General features: G+C 47.1%; 1 protein-coding gene across 6 annotated transcripts; it reads right to left on the bottom strand.

Moving 5' to 3' along the window:
- Positions 1-4,403: 4,403 nt before the first annotated feature.
- On the bottom strand, positions 4,404-22,531 carry RHEX (regulator of hemoglobinization and erythroid cell expansion). 6 transcript variants are annotated; one of them, XM_070590972.1, is made up of 8 exons: positions 22,246-22,345; positions 20,074-20,164; positions 9,441-9,524; positions 8,931-9,076; positions 8,647-8,747; positions 7,466-7,609; positions 6,028-6,089; positions 4,404-5,480 (listed from the first exon to the last, which is right to left on the bottom strand). In XM_070590972.1, exons 4-8 carry the CDS (start codon positions 8,939-8,941, stop codon positions 5,280-5,282), a joined length of 519 nt encoding a protein of 172 aa, XP_070447073.1. In that variant the 5' UTR covers positions 8,942-9,076; positions 9,441-9,524; positions 20,074-20,164; positions 22,246-22,345; the 3' UTR covers positions 4,404-5,279. The 6 variants fall into 6 exon arrangements, with proteins under 6 accessions (XP_070447073.1, XP_070447074.1, XP_008522779.1 ...); XM_070590973.1 differs by lacking the exon at positions 22,246-22,345 and adding an exon at positions 21,947-22,140; XM_008524557.2 differs by lacking the exon at positions 20,074-20,164 and having other exon boundaries at positions 22,246-22,352.
- Between the last annotated feature and the right edge of the window lie 940 nt (positions 22,532-23,471).

Raw genomic sequence — 23,471 nt, 5'->3', positions numbered from 1 at the left:
CAGCTAGTGTTCCGGGAGGGGAGCCCCGCAGGAAACGAGGAGGAGGTTCTCTGCTCGCTGGGCTCATTCTCACTTCTGACAGCTAACCCCGGGAGAAACTGAACCGTGCTGTCTCTGGGCACGTCCGTAAGACATTGACGGCATTCTGTGCACTCTGTAAACGCAGACTCAGTCCCTTAGACCCCCTGTGAGAGCAGGGGGTAAAGGCGAGGGCAGGGCAGAGGACGCAGGAGGAGGTTAATTGGCTGACTGTGGGGATTTCTCAGAATGGCTTTTTATGTTGTTTGGTATAAGCCAGTAATTTTCCAGATGACTGTGTCTGTTTTTTATGTAAATAGGTCTTTTATCTATTAAGGAGCTGTAGCCCCAGCCCAGGCTGCAGCAGCGCACTCCTGGGTCTGGAACCCAGAGGTGTGGTTGAAACTGACTGATAAAGCTCCTTAATAATCAGGACATTTCTGGACACCTTTGTTTCCTAGGGGCAATGATAGTGGGATATGCAAGCTAAAATAAAATTGTTATCTCTTTGAGCAGGGCAGGGCCAGGGTTGAGGGATGGGGAGCCGCCTTCCTGGCACCCCTTCACCCAGCTCAAGAGAGGAAAGGAAAGAAGAGTGACCTGGGATTCGCCCTGGAGCCACACGATGGCAGTGTGAGGCTGACAGAGGATCTGAAGCAGCAATGACCCACAGGGGCGGGCTGGAACAGTCCCAGCCTCCCAGCTCCACTGCCCTGCTGACTTTCCCTGGAGCTGTGGAGTCTTGGCTCCTCATTCGAGCCAGTTCTCCTAAGACACCTGGACATGCACTTCTTTCCCTGGAAGCTCATGGAGGATGTATTTGGCAAGGAAGGGAAAGAACAAGAGGTTTCTACTCCAGGATTCGGGACTGAGTGTAGAAATTCCTGCCTGAAAGGATGTTTGAGGGAGCTAGGAGGACCTCAAAAAAATATACAAACAAAAGAAACCCCAGAAAAGATAGAGTTACTATGATTTGTTTGGTTTAGAGGCTGAGGGCTTGGGTTGAAGGCCTCTTGGGGGCCCCTCTGGGCCCAGAAATCTGTCCTGATCCCAGGAGCAAAAAACTCACTGATACTGGGTATAAAATTCCTCCTCACCCTGGTGGGCCTTGTTGGCCAGCACGACATTGTCCCTCATGGGATTTTGCAGCGGTTCCGTGGTGGATATTCGGGTGCTCGCTCCTTCAGAACGAGAATTCGTTGAAGACATGTCACATTTATTCTGGTCTCCTGTATATTCCGAGTCCATTACTGGCACGTAATCAATCATCTGCTGGTTGCCAGTAGCAAATCAGTTTCTCTAGTTTTGGAGAGGTTTTTATCCAGGCTTCACCTGTGGACAGACCCGGAGGAGGGCAGCATGACAGCTCCCTGGAGGCTTCGATGATACACTACACAGGAGAAAGTGACTTCATTGTTCTGGAGGCTGTGCTCCTCAAAGGGCGATTACTCACACAGGCAACTGTTCAGACAGATTTAGGCAGCTAACCCTCTAAGCTCATACAGGTATCACAAACAGAAGGCCGTTTTGTTACTAGCAACATGACTGGCAATGACTGTGAGGGTCGCTTCCAATTGTTAGCTGGCCCCAGTCATCCGCTTAGTGGCCCAGACTCTTCAGGACGTGACCCCAGCTCTCTTTAATCAGCAGGGCATCTGAGAAGTCATCTGCCCATCAACCGTCAATTAAACCTCTGTGAGCACTTGGGGTCACACTTTCAACTCCATCCTTTTTTTAATTTTTTATTTTATTTTATTTTATGCAGATTCCCAGACCCACTGTTTCAAGATTCTAATTCAGTGTGCCTGAGGGCCCAAGGGAATCTGTCTTTTTCTTTTTTTTTTAAAGATTGGCCCTGAGCTAACATCTGTTGCCAATCTTCCTTTTTTTTTTCTTTCTTTCTTCTTCTCCCCAAAGCCCCCCGGTACATAGTTGTATATTCTAGTTGTAGGTCCTTCTAGTTGTGCTATGTGGGACACCACCCCAACATGGCCTGATGAACAGTGCCATGTCCGCACCCGGGATCCAAACGGGCGAAACCCTGGGCCACCAAAGCAGAGCACGTGAACTTAACCACTCGGCCACAGGGCCAGCCCCTCAACTCCATTCTTAAACAGCATGCTCCAAGAATGCCTTCCCCTTGTAAGCAATCAGGGTGGCTGCTAATGTTAACCTCTATGATATATGTGATGTAAAATGTCATACCTTTGCAAGCAATCACAGCAGAGTTCGTTATGGACCTTAATCAGAAGCTCATTGGCATCCAGATCTCTGTTTTTGGGACACCCGCTCTCTGCTCCAGAGTGTCCTGGCTGCCTCGGAGTCCAGGCACAGACGTTTCCCCATGCACTTCAGTTAGGTCAGTCCCTGGGGCTTCGACTAAGAGCCTGCGTGGGCTCAGGCCCGCTGCCTTTCCTTCTGCCTCTTCCCCATCGCTCGACTTTCCACCCTGCTTTCTCAGCTGAGGTCAGAAACCCTCTCTGTCTGGGATCTTTTGTCTGAGTCCACCTGATCCTAACATTCTTGGACCCAATCTGCCTAAACGTCCATAGGGTCTGGTTTCATCGCTGTATGTTCATTCCCCTTTGTCCCATGGTATTTCGTATGTGCTCTTCCTTGTCCCCACAACCAGGTCATACAAGCCTCGAGCCCCCACCAGGATGCTCAAGTCTTCTTTTTATGTATCCTCCTCCCACTCCCCCGGGCCCATCCAGAATTCTGCAGCAGGTGCTGTGCTGGCTGCTGCAGTTGTCCCCTCTCCTGGTGTAGGAAATGTCTCAGCAGTGTCCCATGCTTCAGAGTCTCCAGGGTGGAGGGGGCCCAACCCTCGAACATCACCCTGGGGCGGCAGATGCAAATTGGCTATAGTCAGTCCCCATCGGGGCTTGCTGCCTGGCATCCCGGCATCTGCCAGCCTTCAGGGCTCCCAGGTGTCTCTTATGAAACAATACCTGGGCCAGCCCCTGCCTCCACGCTGGTGAGGCTGCGCAGTGAGCTGTAGCTCTGCTTGTTTAGTATGTGCATTCGTAGGTTAGGGCTTGGAATTGGACAGATGACTTGTGTCCCCGAGATCCTGCTCCTGTGGCCCGGCTTCTCCCCACCCCTTCTCTGCTCCAGGTCCTGGGCTATCTTGACCTGCATGACCCGCACATGTGCAGTTCCCACTCCTTCAGCTGGCCTTGGGCACCAAGCTCCTGCAGGCTGATGGAGGGTGGGCCTGGGCCTGACCACCTTCATAGTCTCCAGTGTGGATGGGCCCACCCCTCAAGCCACCCAGTGGCAGCTGCAAATTGACAATAGTTCCCATTTGGACTTGCTACCTGGCGGGATCTTGGTTGTCTCATTGAGACTGCCCAAGTCAGCCTGCCCTGGCCACGCAGCTCGGCCTCCAGGGGAGACGTGCATCTGTGGAGGTCACGGCTTGGAAGTGGGCTCTCGGGGCGCTGTGACTTGTCTGAACCTCTTCAGCTCACTCGTTGTATCGTCCTTGGCAGATGGGACCAGGGAGCTCTGTGCAGTCTCCTTCATAAGAGACTAATCTCTCGGGGGGCGCCATCCTCGTGACCTGATCTCCTCCCAATGGCCCCACCTCCTGAAACCATCACCTCGGGTGTTAGGATTTCAACATGTGAACTTAGGGGGGCACAAACATTCAATGCATAGCAGGAGAGGGACAATAATGGTAGCTAAAAGGTGGAGGGACATGTAGACTGGCAAAATTTTCCAGCCCCACAAACCCACACCAGAACCATTTCTTGAGGTGATCTTGGGGAAGAGAAACCCAGGAGTCAGATGAAAGCCGTCCACCGCCCTCAGTGCCGGGGCTGGAAAGGTCGTTTACAGCCAGCGGAGGAAGCTCAGCTAACCAACCATCTCTAAGACCTGAGTGCCATTCATCTGGGGTTTGAATCTGGCTAGGAGTATTCCTAGGGTTCCTGTTTTTTGAGAGGTTTGTTTAGCTATTGTGAGCAAAATTTTATTCACTTCATGTTTTAATTAGCTGTTGGAAAATATATATTGTATATTTATCTAGACACTGCTTACTGAGTGTTATCAATTTTAAAACATTTTAAATTAATTCTCTGAGGTTTTCTAGGACCAGGACATCTGCAAACAGTGACAGATTTTCTCCTCCTTTCCTGTAGTTAAAGCCCTTGTCTTTGTTAACTGTTTCATTGCGCTGAACAGAACCTCTAGCACAGTGTTGGACGATCAAGGAAACGACAAGCTGCCGACGTTCTTCCTCTGCTCTTGATTTAGGGCTGCATCCGGGATCTTACAGATAAAAGCATGCAGCCTGCTGATTTCAGATAGGCTATTCTTAATCAAGTTAAGAAAGTGTCCTTTTATTCCTAATTGGTTAAAACAAAGAAACAAGCAAACCAGAAGAGATACTGAGTTTTATTGAGTTGCATTTGGGAAGATTTTCCTTGGAATAACAGCTTGCTGTGCTGGTTGGTGTTTGCCAGGACTCTGTCTGTGACCTTTTGTTCCTAAGAAACAGCAGATGCGGGGCCGGCCTGGTGGCGCAGCAATTATGTTTGCACGTTCTGATTTTCGCTGGCCTGGGGTTCGCCAGTTTGGATCCCGGGTGCGGACATGGCACCGCTTGGCAAGCCATGCTGTGGCCGGCGTCCCATGTATAAAACAGAGGAAGATGGGCACGGATGTTAACTGAGGGCCAGTCTTCCTCAGCAAAAAGAGGAGGATTGGCAGTGGTTAGCTCAGGGCTAATTTTCCTCAAAAAAAAAAAAAAGAAAGAAACAGCAGATGCAAAGGATGAACGATGGCGAGCTTTCTGGGTGGACTATTTAAAGTTCTGAGGGCAGAACAGGATTAATCAGCAAGATACAGCACTAAAAAAGGGACAGAACACTGGGCTAGGCCAGAGGAAAGAGAAACTAGTGGTTGCCATTTTATTTAAAACTCGCAAAGATGTTGTTTATCTTCAATAATTAAAGAGCTCAAAGAATTATTTAATCATAAGATTGTTGAACAGAACTCTACTATAGCTGATTAAAATTTTTTTAAAAATTTTCTATGGAGAGAGACTTCACCACTTTCTCTTCTGATATGCTCCAGTATTTTCATCTTAACCTGGTGTTCTTTCTCACGTCTGATCTCAATCTTTCCTGCTGAGATACAGGCCACCTCCTGCACCCACTCATGCCTTGTTGAAAAAAAGAAAAAGAAAAAGAAACTCTCCTACAAAATCGGTGCAGGAATTCCTCGAGAACTGCATGCCATTAAAAACCTCGAGCTCACAAGGCCACTTGAGTGTATTCCACCTGCTCAGAGACAGCAGGGTTCACAAAAGTCCAGAGGCTGGGTTTGTGGCTTTTGGGATTGACATTGACATAATCTGTGGCTTCCTTCACGTTCTCATAGTCCAGGGCAGAGTCATTTTCCAGTCCTCCAGGGTCTGAAAAGGTCACTTGTGTGTAATTCACATGCTTGGTGTCCTTAAGGAAAAAAAACCCAGAGAAATGTGGGTCAAGATTCCTCTGACATTTGGAGGAGGTAGGACCCCAGGACTGAACTGTCACTCAAAGAGGCTCGCCCTAAGCTGGATGGGAAAGAACCTGGGTCCCAGGCAGCTGGATCTGAGAGCAGGGCCAGGGCAAGGAGGAAGATTGACAATGACTTTGTTCCCCCCTCTGCAGAGAATGAAGGGGTTTAAGGAAGAAAGAGGTGGAGACTCAACCCAAGTGAGGTCAGGACTCAGAGCAGACTTTGGCCCAGTGACTGGGAGATGGGGAGAAGGAGGTTTCCCATTAGCACTTTAATTTCACAGCCCACTCTCACCCACTTAGTTTGGATGATCCATGCTGATAATGGGCGTGTGAGTGAAAGCCCGGCCACCCTCACCGAAGAATGCTGTCATGACTCGAGAAGCCCCTCCTTCCTTGCTCTCATCCCTGTAGCTGAGGTGGCCTGAGTCCCCAGGGTCTTACAGCAGGGACCCCAGACTGCATACTGAGGGCTGGGATCACTAGGCGTGTCCATTACCTGGCGGGTCGGAGGCGAGCTGTCGTTGCTGTCAGAGCTGTCAGAGGATGGGTTGCTGTCATCTAGAGAGAAATAGAAACTGTTCGTCTAAAAAAAGCCAGAGGGTGTTAGGAAAAGATAGAGACAATGGAAGGGAGATTGAGACCAAGACAGAGGCAGAGCCAGCAATGCAGAGGAGTAGGGAGGACAGATACAGAGCCCCCACAGAGGAAGAAGGCATAGAACAAAGAAAGGGTTGGGGGGAGAGCCTCCAAACATAGCCAGGAACATGTCTAAGTGTGCCAGCGTTGCCGCTGCATCCAGCTCCATCTGAAACCAATAGCAGACACAGGAGGCTTGACCGTGCTTGGGAGGAGCAGGCCGGGGGGGACATGCTGAGACGAGGTGGCCCAGTGCAGACAGCTCTGGTCTCAGAAGTCACGGGCACAGGTTCTAGTCTCACCCCGTCACCAACTCTAGGCAGATTACACCCCTTTTCGCACCCTGGTCTTGTCCTCTAAAAACAAGACGGTTGCATGATGCTCTCTGAGGTCCCTGCCAACCAAAGTGTCTCTGATTCTGGCCCGGCTCCGGTGGAGTTTGATCAGGGGTCATGATGAGGCCGGCGCCTCTCCCATTCGGCTGAAACTCTGAGTTCATGTGAGCGGCCTCTTCTGTTCCCACATGCACTGAGGCCGTATCTCAGCATCAAGGACGCCTGACAACCAGATTTCCCCAACTGAAAAGATAAAACCAGAAGCACGGAGCAAACTCGAACCAATGAAAAAAGTGCGATCTCTAGTGAGTGAGTCTCCAGGGCCGGTTGTCTTGCCACAGAAACAGCAGTTTCCACTGTGTGAATAGAGACCTGGTGGGTGTCCCCAGCCCTGGGATGGAACACGAGAGGCTTGGGTTCCTGCTGGTTCACTTGCCAGAGGGGGACATGGATTTGAACCATCACCAAGACTCCTATTTATTACAATGCCCAGATACCCATGAGGATCTAAGACTGTGCGGAAGGGTCCTCTGGGAATGTGGCTGAGCCGGCTTCTGGATCAGCCAAGGACAGCGGCCCGTGGAGGGAGGTAGTAGCCACAGCTGGAGGCAGGCAGCTGAACTCTTAGCTCTACCGCTAACTGGCCCTGCAGAAGAAAAGCGCCACAGAATTACAGAGACCGGAGCAGGAACAGGCCCCAAGCCCCTCTACAGTCTCTCACACATGACCAAACCTGGAAAGAACTCAGACCCATACAGACCCAGTGAGATCCGCCCCACGATGGGAGGATCAACTTGCTGGAAAAGCTGGGAGCGAGGCCTTTCCTGAGGCGGGTGTGAGGAGCCCCTGGGCTGGGGGTTGGGGCTGGCAGGGACAGACTTGGGCTGCTGCCGGAGGCTCCCCGGGTGTCCAGACAGAGCAGAATAAGCTTTATGACAAGTTCTCTCCCGCCCCATTACTCACGCCTGTGACGGGGCTCAGACGCAGGGGTGCTTCTCTCCACCCGAGTCCCCTTCATCCCCTTGGCAGCAGGTGGGTGCTGGTGGGTGGGGCTGGGCCTGGGGCCCTGGTGCCTGGCCCTTTTCAGATTCCGCTCATTCTTGTTGGCTAGGCGGGACAGGGCAAAGGTCAAAAGGGACAGTTTGCTGGGTTAGGCACATCCTACCTCTGAGCACAGCTCTCATGAGGGCACCACTTTCAGAGGACTCTTCGAATCTTGGTACTGCTCTGCTCAAACCCTGCAACGTCCCTGCCCCCCTTGGAGGAAAAGCCAGGCTCCCAGCTGGGAAGGCGCTCATGGCCTCACTCCTCCTTCTTCTTTCCCGCCCGCTCCTCAGCTCCAGCTGCCCGGGCCTCTTTGCTCCTGCTCTTCTGTGCCATACACTCTCCTGCCGCAGGGCCTTTGCAGATGTAGCTCATGCCCTCACTGCCTGCAGATTTTTACTTGAGTCTCAGCATCTCAGGGATGCTGACCACCATCTACTTCATCTCTCCTCGCCTCGCTTCTTTTTTTTTCTCCCTAGCACATTCCATAATCTAACACAGATGGTTTCCTTTATCTTGTTTGTTGTCTGTGCCCCCACGGAATGTAAGTTATATAGGGACAGGGATTTTTGAGTTATTCCTTATTGTATTGAATGAATGGCAGAATGAATGTCTGGAGAAGCCTAGACTTCCTGTACTGGAAAACCCTCTAAACATCGCCCTGCCAGACCCTGTCTTTGCACAGCTGAAGCAGGAGTATTTTCCTTCCCTCGATTGTAACACCGAGCCAGAACAGAGCTTCTCCACTTTCTATTGTAAATCAGGAGAATTTAAGCTACTTTCTTATTTCCCTTCCTGCTCAGCCCTTTGGTGGCCGTGGTGAGGAAGAAAACCAGTCGGGCTGGGCTGAGGGACCCCACCCTTGTGGGCAGAGCTGTCTCCAGGCGCAGGGCCTGGGGAGTGGAAGGACTAGCCATCAGGCCCAACCAGAGTGGGGATTACACTGTGAGCGGTTGGCAGGGTGAGGGGCGATGGGGCCAGTGGATCCACAAGGAAGTTTTCAAGTGATATTTGGGGGCCCCAAGGGGGCTCGTCCTGGGGCAGGCTCTAGCAGGTTTCCTGCGGGTGTCTAGGAAGAAAGAGAATGCTGAGCCAGCTACCCATGTGCCTGCCAAGCAGGCAGGTGATGGCTGCAAGGAGGCAGGACTGGAGGATGAGGGACACCCCTGCGATCACGAGGCCGTGCCAGAGCTTCATGTTGCTGTGGGGAAGGAGAAAGTTCAGAGTTAGAGGTTGCAGAGATGCTCACACAGCTGCCAACCCATCCCTGCCCCCAGCCAGCAGCAGCCATCTGGTGTCACAGTGTGTCTCAGGGCAGGCCTCTCTGGACAGTAAGGCGTGGGGAGCCAGTGCCCGCGACCAGGCTGGCTGGAGCTGTACTCACTCATCCAGCATGGTGAGCTTCTGCAGGGCAGCTGCACGTTGTGAGCGGGGCTCAGGCTCTTTCGGGGGCAACAGGAAGAGCCCTGGGAGGAACCACCCTGGGCACCTTGTCTCCACTTAGTGCCACTCGCAAGACCGTCCAGAGACCTGCAGGAAGCAAGGCGTCCAGTCAGGACTCCTGGGCTAACGCCCCAGTCCCACTCGGGCACATTTGGCTCCCAGGGGTCGCTGCTTTCCTCTCTCCAGAGTTCAGTTTCAAATTCTACAAAAGAAGCAGCGACAGTCTTAGTACCTGACAGCCAGTGGGCACTCACTAGGTGCCAGCCACAGTGCTGAGCCCCTGGCACGCCACCATCCTACGTAACTCACACAATCCTGACCTAGGCATCATCACCCTCCTTTTATAAGGAGCTCTGTGGGGTTCAGAGAGCTGAGGGACATGTCTGAGGTCGCACAGCTGCCAAGTGGCCGGGCCTCGATTTGATGTCTAAGCCCCAGCCCACATGCTCACCCCTCTGTCTCTGCTCCCGGAGAGCCTTCACCTGCTGCTGGATGCACAGAGGGTCCGACTTCAGCAAATACGCTGGAAGAGAGTCTGTGAAGAAGTCCAAATCTTAAATAGACACACACAAACATACCCTACAAGCCTTCATTGGGTTTTAGGACCGAGACTGTGGATGCTGTTACATCCTCACAAATGTGTCTGTCTTAAAAATCAGCTTATGCATTTCATCAGCTGCATAGGGAGTTTACCCTAAGACAAAGGCAGGATAATTCCACAGCCTTTGAAATGATATTTAATCAGCACAGAGATGGGGCCGCAGAACCGCCCACTGGCCTACTGCAGACTGAATCTTAAAACCTTTTACAGCCATTAAGGCTTATTTTCCCAATCAAGGTTTTCAAGCGCTAAGGGCAGTGTAGAAAGTCTTGAAAATATTGTTTTTATTTGTAGTTCTCATACTGTGGCTTTCTAAACTCGAAACTTGGACCAAGAATCAAGAGAGAAAGGCAGAGATGGGGAGGGTGGGTAAGGGCTGTGGATGTTGGCCAGCTGGAAGTCTCCAGAGAGAAAACACAGGCACACCTCATTTTATTGCACTTTGCAGATACTGTGTTTTACAAACTGAAGTTTTGTGGCAACCTGTGTCCAGCAAGTCTACCTGCTCCATTTTCCAAGAGCAGTTGCTCACTTCGCATCTCTGTGTCACATTTTGGTGATTCTTGCAATATTTCAACCTTTTTTCATTGTTATTATATTTGTTATGGTGATCTGTGATCAGTGATCTTTGATGCTACTATTGTAACTGTTTGGGGCCCTACAAACCACGCCCAAATACGGTGGTAACTTAATTGATAAACATTGTGTACGTTCTGACTGCTTGCGGACGGCCGTGCCCCGTCTCCGTCCCTCTCCTCGCCCTCCCTGTGCCCTGAGACACAGCGATATTGAAATTAGGCCCAAATAACCCTACAACGGCCTCTAAGTGTTGAAATGAAATGAAGAGTCACACATCTCTCACTTTAACTCAAAAGCTAGAAATGATTAATCTTAGTGAGGAAGGCATGTCGAAAGCTGGGATTGGCTGAAAGCTGGGCCTCTTGCGCCGGTTAGCCAAGTTGTGAACACAAAGGAAAAGTTCTTGATGGAAATTAAAAGTGCTAGACCAGTGAACAAGCAAACGATCAGAAAGCCAAACAGCCATATTGCTGATCTGGACAAAGTTTTAGGGTCTGGATAGAGGATCAAACCAGCCACGACCTTCCCCCTAGCCAAAGCCTAATCCAGAGCAAGGCTTAACTCTCTTCAGTTCTGTGAAGGATGAGAGAGGGGAGGAAGCTGCAAGAGGAAAGTTTGACTCCAGCAGAGGTCAGTCCGTGAGGTTTAAGGAAAGGAGCTGTCTCCATAGCATAAAAGCGGGAGGCGAAGTAGCAGGTGCTGACGGAGAAGCTACAGCAAGTTCTGCAGAAGGTCTAGCTGAGATCATTAACGAAGGGGCTACGCTAAACAATGGATTTTCAGTGTAGATGAAACAGCCTTGCATTGAAAGAAGATGCCTCTAGGACTTTCCTAGCTAGAGAGCAGAAGACAATGCCTGGCTTTAAAGCTTCAAAGGACAGGCTGACTCTCATTAGGGGCTTATGCAGCTGGTGACTTAAGTTGAAGCCAATGCTCATTTACCATTCCAAGAATCCTGGGGCTCTTAAGAATTAGCTAAATCTACTCTGCCTGTGCTTTATAATTGGAACAACAAAGTCTGGATGACAGCATCCCTGTTGACAATATGGTTTTCTGAATACTTAAGTCCACTGTTGAGACCTGCTGCTCAGAAAAAAGATTCCTTTCAAAACATTGATGCTCATTGACAACGCACCTGGTCACCCCAGAGCTCTGATGGAGATGTACAATGAGATTATTGGTTTTTTCATGCCTGCTAACACGGCATCCATTCTGCAGGCCATAGATCAAGGAGTAATTTTGATTTTCAATTCTTATTATTTAAGAAATACATTTCATAAGGCTATAGCTGCCACAGGTAGTGATCCCACTGATGAATTTGGGTAACGTAAATTGAAAACCTTCTGGAAAGGATTCACTATTCTAGAAGCCATCGAGAACATGTTTAATGTGATTCATGGGAAGAGATTGAAATATCAACGTTAACAGGAGTTTGGAAGAAGTTGATTCCAACCCTCATGGATGACTGTGAGGGCTCAAGACTTCAGCGGAGGAAGTAACCGCAGACGTGGTGGGAACAGCAAGAGAACTAGAATTAGAAGCGGAGCCTGAAGATGTGGCTGAATTGCTGCCATCTCACGATAAAATTTTAACAAACAAGGAGTTGCTTCTTCGGGATGAGCAAAGAAAGTGGTTTCATGAAATGGAGTCTACTCCTGGTGAAGATGCTGTGAAGATTGTTGAAATGACAACAAGGATTTAGAATATTACTTAAAGCAGCGACAGAGTTTGAGAGGACTGACTCCAACTTTGAAGGAAGTTCTCCTGTGGGCAATGTGCTCTCAAACAGCATCGCATGCTACAGAGAAATCGTTCATGAAAGGAAGAGTCAATTGATGCAGCAAACTTCATTGTTGTCTTATTTTGAGAAATTGCCACAGCCACCCCATCCTTCAGCAACCACCACCCTGGTCAGTGAGCAGCTATCAACATCGAGGCCAGACCCTCCACCAGCAAAGGCGTTATGACTCACTGAAGGCTCAGATGATGGTTAGCATTTTTTAGCAATAAAGTTTTTTTGTCTATTTTTTTGCTGAGGAAGATTCACCCTGAGCTAACATCTGTGCCAATCTTCCTCTATTTTGTTTGTGAGTCACCACCACAGCATGGCCACTGATGAGTAGTACAGGTCCATGCCCAGGAACCGAACCTGGGCCACTGAAGTGGAGTGTACTGAACTTAACCACTAGGCCACAGGGCTGGCCCCTAAAGTACTTTTTCCTTTGAGAAGGAAGATTTGCTCTGAGCTAACATCTGTTGCCAATCTTCCTTTTTTTTCATGTGAGCCACTGCTACAGCATGGCCACTGACAGACAAGTGGTGTGGCTCCGTGCCCAGGCACTGAACCAGGGCCGCCAAAGCAGAACACACCAAACTTTAACCACTAGGCCATCAGAGCTGCCTCAACAATGTTCCATTTTAATTTTTTTATTTGCCTTTTTTTTTTTTTTTTTTTTAGGAAGATTAGCCCTGAGCTAACATCTGCTGCCAATCCTTCTCTTTCTGCTGCGGAAAACTGGCCCTGAGCTAATATCCATTCCCATCTTCCTCTACTTTATATGTGGGACACCTGCCACAGCATGGCTTGACAAGCAGTGTGTAGGTCCACACTTGGGATCCGAACCGGCGAGCCCCGGGCTGCCGAAGTGGAACGTGCCAACTTAACTGCTGTACCACTGGGCCGGTCCAACAATGTTCTGTTTTTAAGGTTGCTCTAGTGCTTTAGTCTTATCTCCTAATTAATGTCTTATTTGTCCTTAACCACAGAAATTATTCTCCCTCTTCCACAGAAGGGGACAGCCAGGAAGCCACCAAGACTATGTTCTGAAACCACACTCAATGTTTTAATTATTTAGGCTCCTCTCTCTCTTTATTAAAAACTGGGCAACTAATAGATACTTTTAGTGGAAGAATTAAAAGTGCAAACTATCGAAGCATTTCACAAAATCACTCCAAATTTCATTCCACAAAATTTTCTATATATTTTCCTATACATGTGTGTAAATATATGTGCACACATATGCTGTCTTTTTTAAACTTGGCATCATGGTGACTAGCAGCTTTTTCCTCTTCACTTACTATATCATAAACACATTTCTAAATCAGAAAAACCTCCATTAAAAAGCTCCGACCTGGGGGCCCACAGGCCACATTCAGCACCTAGATGATTTTGTTTGATGCATGCTTTAAAGATTTGGATTTGGCCCTAAGAAGGCACATGTACTCTTCGGTCCCTGTCTCACCCCGAAGGCACTTGAATCTGCCACCCTTCAGCCCTAGAACGTCATTTTAAATTACCACCACTCCACCGTATCAGCGTTTCTTAGCACTCTCTGACGCTGGGAGCAGACAATTCCTCGCTGTCTAGAACTGTCTTGCCCACCGCTGGACGTTCAGCCTCCTGGGAGACCACCAAGACCACCAAAACCAACAGGTAATGTGACAACCAAAATGACCAAAAATGACCCCACACATTTCCAAATGCCCCTTGAGGCAGTTGCTTTTGCCCTCAGTTGAGAGTCACTACATTAAATAAATGTTTCATTATTTTAAAACCAATACCTTATTTTGGCTCTTTATACAAAATCATATTGCCTACCCTTCCTTCCGTCATTTCACTGTATTGTGAGCACCTTCCCAGCCAACGACACTCGGTGCCTGTGTCAGTATAGAGCATCAACGTCAAACTGACCTCAATATGGGTCCAAGTTCTCTTCCCTTCTAGATGCGAGCCATTGAACTTCTCAGTGCCTCAGTTCCTGCACCTGTGCACTGAGGAGGATGACAGCATCTACAGCACCAGCACAGAGGTCTTGTGTGGGCTCAGCGAGTTACGCTGTTGGTAAAGACTGTCATACGGTGCTGGGCACGTGGGAAGCCCTCAGTAGTTGGTAGGTATTATTCACCCTAAAACCCTTCATCAACATGGTGTTTTGAGTAGAGCTATTAAAACAAGGTTGATCTCTTCTAGGAAACTTAGGCATTTTTTTTTTAGTACAGTTTGAAGATAAGATCTGGGACAGGATGAGGTATGAAAATTATGGCAGACGTCATTATTTGAGTGGCTAATGGCCCCTAACCACATGAGCAGGTCCTTCCTTGGGGTCTAATTGCAGATTGCTGATCAGGCAGTTGCCAGAAATATCTGCTCGTTTGCGCACACACACACTTAGTAAACAGCCTGGAAATGAGCAATTTATGGTAATTATGTTGTGAAAAAATGCCTGGACCATGGGAGAGTGTGGTACGCCTCATTCCATCATTAAAATCAGGACTGTCTGCTGCTGAGTTTCGATGCCCAGCCCCACACTGATGAGCCTGCCAGGCACCTCAAAACCTCTCTTGAGCAGAGTGCTGACAGCATTTCTCCTGTTCGCTTCAGACCCCAGCGGAAATTCTGACACCTCCAATCGGGGCTTGATTCCATTTACTGCTTCCCCTTCTGCTGATGCAGGAGCCCTGGCACAGCCTTTCCAGTAGGTGCAGCATGACATCAGAGGTGAATAATAAAGATGCACCTTTTCCTGCCTGACACCAGGCTTTCTTCGGATAGGTTCATTTTAGAAAGAACCGTTTAAAACAAGGGCACAATAGAAGATAATTTGTACCAAAATCATGTGGATTAAAGTAATCGCAATCAATATTGCTACATTGACCTTATTCATCTTTTAAAATTAAATAGCTTTAAAGGTTTTTTGAGAGATTTTTTGTTGCCACCTTCATTCATTTATTGCTTTTAAAATTAATAATTTGAACTATAACAAAGCTGTATGGTATAGTGGAAAGAGAACAAGACAGGGAGATGAGAGCCTGGCTCCTCCTCCTGGCTCTGTCACTTGTTAGCTGTGTGACCTGGGACAGATAGAAGTCTTTTTCAGGCCCTAAGGGGCTAAAATTAAGGGGCTAGGCCCTAAGGCTCTTGCTAGCCCGAAGCCTTCTGTTCTTTAAAGACTGAAGTAGGGAAAGGAAAAGGGAAGCAAATTTGGATGGAAGTGGAATATTTTAAAGGAAAAAAGCATTATTTTCCATTTTATAATATCATCCAGCCTCCTCCACACGTCTGGACTTTTCTCCCCTAATTTAATATATGGTTTTGAATAATCAAGAAAAGGAAGAAACATAAATAAGCCAAACTCAGAATGAATATAACCACAGAAAGACAGGATCTCAAAAATTGTCAGACGACTAAGATTTTTGTGATGAAATCTCAATAAAATTAACGATTTCCTAGAAAAAGATAAATGAGCAAAATTGATCCCACGAGGCACAGAAAATTTGGACCAAAAGCAAAACAAAATAACAGGAAAGAAGTTTGGGGAGCAGCACGGTACCCAGCTGCCAGAGGCAGAGAACTTGGGGTCAGACGGCCCGGAGCCACATCCAAGCTCATTCTCTACACAAGCCTCATCCCATATCTAACTTCTCAAAGCCTCAGTTTTCTTATCTGTAAGATAGGAACAATAGTAAGTAATTCTCAGGATTAAATAAGATGAATATAAATGATACCTACTTCTGAGGATGAAATAAGGTGAGGGGGTGTGAAGTAGTTAGTATAGCTTTTGTCACATAGTAATAAGCATGCAGTAAATTATAGCTATTATTTAGAAATTAAAAGCATTATTGGAATTATGTACTCAAAATCTGTGTCCAAATAATTTTACAAATGAATTATTTGAAACGTTTAAGGAACGTGTAATTTTTGTGCTATGTAACCTGATTCAGGCCGCAGAAAAAGGTGGAAAACTCTCCAGGCTCATCTCCTTACGAATTCAGAGATAAATATGATAAAACCAAGAATTTACTCCAGGGATGTCCAGAAATCAGTTATTACCATAATGAAACTTGCACTGAGTGTTTCCCTTGATCCTTTATTCTCTCGCTCCACAAGAATAAACGTCATCACCGTTTCCTCCACGAGGACGCCAAGGCTCAAGAAGTTGAGTGACTTGCCCTGGCCCCTACCTCCAGCTGCGAGAGTCAGATTCCAAACTCAAGACCATCTGACGCAAACGCCTAACTCTCAGTCATCACAGGGAACTGCCTCTGACACAACGTGAACACGACGGCGAGAGATCAAATTTGAGAAGTGATGATCTCAGTAAAATGCCAAGAACATCTGGTGACAAAGAATACTCATTTCTTTTTTTTTAAGTTAACACAGTAAGAACATGAGGATTATTTCTTACTGTAATAAAGGCTATCCCTTCTATATCAACAATCAACATGTACTGAACGGTAAACTGTTTGAGCAGTTATTCGAGAACAAGCATGTCTGCTGGAACCATTTTTAAAAGTTCGTCCTGGAAATTCTAGTTCCTGGAAGTTGGAAGTTCCTCCAACCGCCGGCCTATAATAATCATAAGGGTATTGAATATTCATTAAGCATGTTTTGTGACACTTTCAGTTATGTAACTCATCTAATTCTCACAATCACCCTAAGAGGTAGGTGCTATTCCTCTTTCCATTTTACAAAGGACAAAAATAGGATACACAGAAGCTGAGCACATCGCTGAAGACAAGGGAAAACTTGATGGGGCTTTGTGCCCAGGCGGCTGGTGCCCGTCGCTGAGCCAGTAACTGACACATGAAAGAAGTCAAAGTATTGTTTGGGGCGAGGAGAAGTCAAATTCATCCTTTTTTGCAAAAGATGTGATTTTATACCTAGAAATCCCAAAAGAATCAATTGAAAAACTAGTGAAGTTAATGAGAGTGCTCAGGAAGGTCCTGAGGGCGTGATAACTATTCTAAAATCACTGGCTGTTCTTTCTATTCTATTCTATTCTATTCTATTGGGGGGAGGTGCAACGTCAGCCTTAGCAATCGTCTCAATAGATATCTCTAAAAATAATTTTAATTACCAGAAAGTTATTTTGAAGAAAATAATAAAAATTTACTGAGCAATCTAAAAGATTTAAACTAATAGAAAGACGTGATGTTTCGGATCAGGAAGCTAGAAGACTAAAAAAAAAATCACTTTAAAATTAATTTGTTGATTCGGTAGAATTCCAATCAAAATTACAATGAGAATTTTTTATGACTCAAAATTATTCTAAAATTCATCTGGGAAAAAATAACAATCAAGAAGAGTGGAAACGTTTGAAAAGGAATCGTGGGTGAGTTCCTGACATACTACTTTTTAAGAGTAGTGTAAATTTGAAAAAATATGCCAGTATGTACAATAAATATATCATAAAACTGGTTCACAAAGCAGGAGGAGGAAAGGAGGGGGTTATTTAACAAATGTTGTACACAGGATAATGAATTAGCTACCTATACAGAAAAAAAATAACTTACATCCCGATATGATATAACAAAATAAATTCCAAAAGAATTAAGGATGTAAATATTTTTAAATTGGCACATTAAAATTAGAAGGAACTAGGATTGGATATTCACATATTCAATGATATTTGTTATGTCCCCAGATGAGAGAAAACTTTCTCAGCTTATATGCGATGGAAGAAATCACAAAGCAATTCAAGAAAAATAGATAGATTTGGCTCTAAAAATATTAAAACTTCATATGTTAAAATAAACAAATTAAAGGCAAACAGACAAAAAATAGAACAAGTATGCACAACAGACAATTTTTAAAGATTTTACATTTCTTATACAAAAATTGCTGAGAAAAACCCTAGCACCTCGAAATGATAAATGGGTAAAAGGCGTAGAAGAGATCATTCATAAACAATCCCGAACGGGACCAAAGCTATTATTGCGAGGGGGCTCTACCCACTGCTGATCATAAAAGTGAAAAATGGGAAACAATCTAATTGAAAAACAAAAGTTAAATAAATTAGGGTGAAGGTATAGAATGGAATATTACACCAGACGTTTTAAAGACTGTCACCTGAGCTAATGACTGTTGCCAATCTTCTTTTTTTTCCCACTCTTTCTCCCCAAATCCCCCCAGTACATAGTTGTATATTTTAGTTGTAGGTCCCCCTAGTTGTGGCATGTGGGACGCCGCCTCAGCGTGGCCTGATGAGCGGTGCCATGTCCGTGCCCAGGATCCAAACCAGTGAAACCCTGGGCTGCTGTAGCCGAGCGCGCGAATTTAACCACTCTGCCACGGGGCTGGCCTCAAGCACATATTTTAAGAATATTAAAACAAGCCCAGAGGCTGGCAGCAAGGCCAAGTGGTTGAGTTCACTCGCTCCACTTGTTGGCCAGGGTTTCGCAGGTTGGGATCCTGGGCACAGACATGGCACCGCTCATCAGGCCATGCTGAGGCGGCGTCCCACACGGCACAACCAGAGGCACTCACAACTAGAATATACAACTGTGTACTGGGGGGCTTTGGGGACAAGAAGAAATAAAAAAGAAGAAGATTGGCAACAGATGTTAGCTCAGGTGTCAATCTTTTAAAAAAAACAAGCCCAGAAATTCTGTGACTTAAATTAGCATAATATCAAATTTGTCTACATAAAATATTTATTTACACCTAAATCGTATCTCACCGCGTTAATAGAACATTGAGATAATCAACTAAATGTCTGAATTTCAATCAATCACATTTATCTATTAATTTTGTGGTCTGCGTTCATGGTCCTGTGTGCAATACTCCGATGGACGTGAAGAGAGAATGCCGTCTGGGCTTTCAAGAGCTCTTATTGTCCTTGGAAAATCAAGACACAAATATGTGAAAAATCAAAAAGCAAGAGATGCCACAATGGAGTATGACAAATTGGTGCCAATAATACATAACATTTCAGAGGAAAAAAAGTTCCCCACGAAATAGAAGATTCAGGGAGGCATCCCTGAGAGGGAATTATTTGAAGTCCAGGCAATGGACGGACGCAGAGTGGAGGGAACAGCAAACCAGCAACAGGTGTCTGCCACCCCTGGCTGTAGGGGACTGCGTCTGTGGAATCGATTGTCTTCAACCAAGTTCTATAGAGATTTGACCACGTGGAAATGTGATGAAGAGGGAAAAAGCTGAGGACACTATAAGGCAACTTCACGAGTAAGAGCAGGAAAATGGTGAGGAGCAGGGGCTCAGTGGCTGGGGTGACCGCGTTTAGCGTTTCAGCTCTGGCCTTCCTAGCAGTGATTTGCTTTTTCTCTCCAGGCCTCAGTATTTTATCTGAAAAATGTGGAGGGTACCTGTTTCATGTTTTCAAAGATTTTACTTTTTCTTTTTCTTCCCAAAGCCCCCCAGTACATAGTTGTATATTCTAGTTGTGGGTCCTTCTAGTTGTGGCATGTGGGACGCCGCCTCAGCATGGCCTGATGTGCAGTGCCATGTCTGCACCCAGGATCCAAAACAGCGAAACCCTGGGCCGCCGAAGCAGAGTGCGCAAACTTCACCACTCAGCCACGGGGCTGGCCCCATGTTTCATTTTTTTTAACTCAGAAACGTTGTGTGTGTACTATGTGTCAGCATCAGGCAAAACCTGTTGCATAGATTATTTTATTTAATCCTCAGATCAGCAACCTTATGAGGTAGATACTATTGTCCCTATTTTACCTAAGAGAAAACCAGGCTCCCATGCCCCGTGGAGGGGACAGAATTCAAACCCAGGCTGTTTGGGGCTGGGGCCTTCACCGTGCTGCACACAGCATTTAAAAAGCTTAGCTGACAGCCTGGCATATATCGGTGTTCAACAGGGGGTGATCCCCAGACCAGAACAGAGGATTCAACCCAAAATCAGCTTTCCTGTATAAACACACCCATTTCCACAGGGGCCTGTAAGGAAACTGGGCTCACTCACGGTTTTCAGGTGGGACATGTAAGCAACCCAAAGTACAGAGCCATATGGTCTTGGGAAGCCCAGGGCCTGTGACTGTCGCTGTGTCCACACACCAGGGGACAGACATGGTCACAATCCCCAGCCGTGAGAGGGGAGGAATGGGATCTGCCAAGGACCACGGGGAAGTGGACAACAGAGGGCCAAGGCGTCACCTTTGTCCTGGGTGTCAGAGAAATCGCCTCTGGATTCCCTTCAGCGCTGGTCACCATGGCAGGGCCCTTGCTCCAGGTGGTTGGGGCACATCTGGAGCATGAAATGAGAACCCAGATCAACATTCCAGCTCAGCAACGTTATAAATGCAGCCCCCCTGGGCATGTCACTGCCTCTTTCTGAGCCCGTTTCCCGGTCTGTGAACTGAGAGGATGGCTAAGTAGATCCGGCTCTGACATTTTGTTGTTCTAGAATTGCATGAGGCCAAAATGGACATAAAGGATGAGACTCAAATTAACCATAAATAGCTGCTTTGAGTTTCAACTAGATAAGCCAAATCTCTAGTAACACGTATTTAAAGGTGCAGGCATTGCCAGGTTTTTAGGGAGAAAACAACTTATCCCAAATTCCTAACTATAGTAATTTTGGGGAAAGTGATTTTACGAGCAATTACTTGAGATGAACGTGACTTGAGGGCAACTTAAGTTCCAGCACTAAATCAGCGAGTACATCGCAGGCTTCGAGCAGGATACCGGATTCGTTTTGCTAGTTCCCACAAAGCTCCAGGTGAATCGGAAGGGCCAACTTACTCTGTTTCACAGATTGCCCAACTAAATTTCAGAGAAATTCAGCACCCTCTACAGATTACGCTCAGTTTGTGAGTGCTCTGGTGGCTGAGGCCATGTCTTGTCCGTATTTCACACTCCACAATTCCTGGCACAAGACTCAGGGACAACGTGTGGGGAAAAGCGCTTTGTAACCTTCTGTACACATTGCAATTAAATCAATTTGCATATAATAAACACGGTTTAACCTTGGGGGAGCCCCTTAATGTCCCTGAGTCTTAGTTTCCTCCTCTGTTAATTGGAAAGTCAAATGTCTCCCTGGCCGAGTTTGTCGAGAGGGGTAAGTGAGACCGCGGAACCTTCCAGCACCGTTCCTGCCTCCCTGTTGGGTCTCAAGGCAGGCCCGGCTTCACGGGTGTGCCACCTATGCAGCCTAGTGGGGCCCCATGCTCAGAAGGGCCCCATGCTCGGTTCAGTGCTCTGCTGTTGCCATCTTTAAGTTCTTAATAACTTTTTAACAAGGAACCCCAGATTTTCGTTTGCACCGGGCCCCGCCAATTACACAGCCAGTCCTCCTCAAGGCACTGTACTAGGCAAAGGTGCCAAAGCTCACGCAACAAAGTCAACACACAGAGCAAGAAGCAGGGCTGGCCAATCACCAAGTCTTCCTGGCGTGCCCATTCCATACTTCCGAGCTCCCCGGCTGCAGAGATGGTGGAGAGAGACCCGCTCTAAGGACGCTCTTCTGTGCTAAAGTTCTCCAGAAGAGTTTTCTTTCGCTGTTTTCACTTCGGTCAAGTCACTTAACACCTTTGTGCCTCAGTTTCCATAAAGAGAAGCTATTAATAGCACCTACATCTTCAGGGTTGTTGTGAGGATTAAATAAATTAATCTATGTAAAGCTCTGAGGCCAGTTCCTGGAACATAGGAAGCTCTCTGTGAGGGTCAGCTGTTACTCTTCGCTGTGGCCGTTGCTGGCTTTTCCTTGCCAGGATGTTTGCATGACTTTTCTCTTTGAAGCATGCATTTTCTGACTCTCATTCATAACATTTTTATCTGCCAGGCCGGTCCCCTTCCCTCCACACACACCAGTCCTTGACCACTCAGAACGAATCTTAAAGAAAACGCTTCCGCAGGGAGCTATTCTCTGGGATCTGGTTCCCTGTCGACTTTAAAAGAATTACTTAATAGCTACTGTTGACAGAGCACCGTGCCAGGCACTATAAATTCATTGTCTATAATCCTTATAGCAACACTGTAAGGTAGATGGTTTTATACCCATTTTACAGATGAGGAAATTGAGGCTTACGGTTTAGTAGCATTCTTTGGAGCAGTTCTGCCTGGATCCAAAGCCCACGCACCTTCTAGCCGGAGCCCTGATGGCCACGGCTGCTACTGCAGACAGCTCTCAGGAGCAAAAGACTTAAGTCCACAAAACGCCAACTGCCAGATCTTAGGCTCAGCGCAAGCCGACTGCATTGAATGCCACACCCTGGTCCCAGCACAAAAACAGAGCATCCCCTCTGAAACCTCTACACATTTATGTCCACAAACAGACACACACTCCTCAAACTGGTTTAAAATCCTACCTACCCAGATGATACTTACCCCTGGGACCTTGAGCAAGGTCTGATCCCAGCTTGTGCTTCAGCGATGTCCTGATGGAAACATCTCCCCCACCACCCCCAGCCCCACCCGGAAACTTCTCAGCCACTGGAGGTCAGTCACAGAGGTTTCATCATTTCCAACAGGGTGGGGCATACTGCTCAGGAGATAATCATCTGGCTCGGTGGAGCAGAGCAGGCTGAAGCACAGATAACCCCTATCTCTGTCAGCACGGCTCTGCCCTGTCCCCAGGCACACAGTTTACTCAGATGGGGAGATTAGTAGTCTCTTTCGCTCCATACGAACACACACTTAAATACTACGTGCATTTAAGTATGCACACAGCCTGCTGGAGTGGAAAGAGCACTGGAGGAGGAGTTGGGAGGCCTGGGTTCAAGTCCCAGCCCTGGCACTAACTTGCTGCATGACCTGAGACAAATCGCTTTCCCATCAGGGGACTCATGTCCTTCCTCTATAAAATGAAGAAGTAGATATCTAGATATTAGCAAAAGTCCCTTCGGACTCGGCTCGTCACTGAGTCTGCATGCGATGTGGCCGTGGGCTAAGAGAGCATGCGGGGTACGTATGACAACTGACGAGGATAATTTTTCAAGGGCGACTTCTTTGCCGTTAGGCATTGAATGGTGCCAACCTCAGATGGCTGTTGCGTTTGGTGTGATAAATAGCACCAGGAAGGGAAGGACGGGCGATGCAGGCTTTTCAGGGTCTCAGGCTGAACCCCCAACGTCTAAATTTGGGAGTGAAGAATAAGAGGGGGACAAAAGGACCCTGACATAAAACAAAGAAAGCAGAACTTTACAGGACTCTGTGATGTCATTTCCCTGCTCGGGACAAGTTAACCGGTGTAGAATAATGGCTTCTGAGTCAGAGAAATTCAGATTTGAATCCTGCCTCTACTACTTGGTGGCTGGGTGACTTGGGAAAAGTTACTTAGCCTCTTTGATCTTCAGTTTTTTCATCTGTAGAATCAGGTTAATAATAAATACCTAATTTTTAAAAATCTCATAAAGTGTTTAAAGTTAAACAATGTAAATAAATAGACAAAGCACTTAACAGAAGGTCCTTTCCGTGGCAGACAACAAATGGTAACTATTTACATTTATATTCTCTAAATAAGAGTTAGGAAGCTGCCCTTCCGGCTGAGTCCCACGCAGTGTTTCCGACCCGCAAGGTGCCATTAGCTCACTGTGGAAATATGTCTGTGGCTG

This window comes from Equus przewalskii, chromosome 23, assembly GCF_037783145.1.
Source record: "Equus przewalskii isolate Varuska chromosome 23, EquPr2, whole genome shotgun sequence".
NCBI classification, from domain to species: domain Eukaryota; kingdom Metazoa; phylum Chordata; class Mammalia; order Perissodactyla; family Equidae; genus Equus; species Equus przewalskii.
Note: the sequence above shows the minus strand (reverse complement) of the source record. Positions and strands in the feature narration are given on the sequence as shown.

Coding starts and splice junctions, on each gene's coding strand:
- RHEX (XM_008524556.2), bottom strand. Junction 6,090..7,465: donor GTCTGAGCCCCGTCACAGGC/GTGAGTAATGGG, acceptor ATTTCTCTCTAG/ATGACAGCAACCCATCCTCT. Junction 5,481..6,027: donor GCTCGCCTCCGACCCGCCAG/GTAATGGACACG, acceptor TTTTTCCTTAAG/GACACCAAGCATGTGAATTA.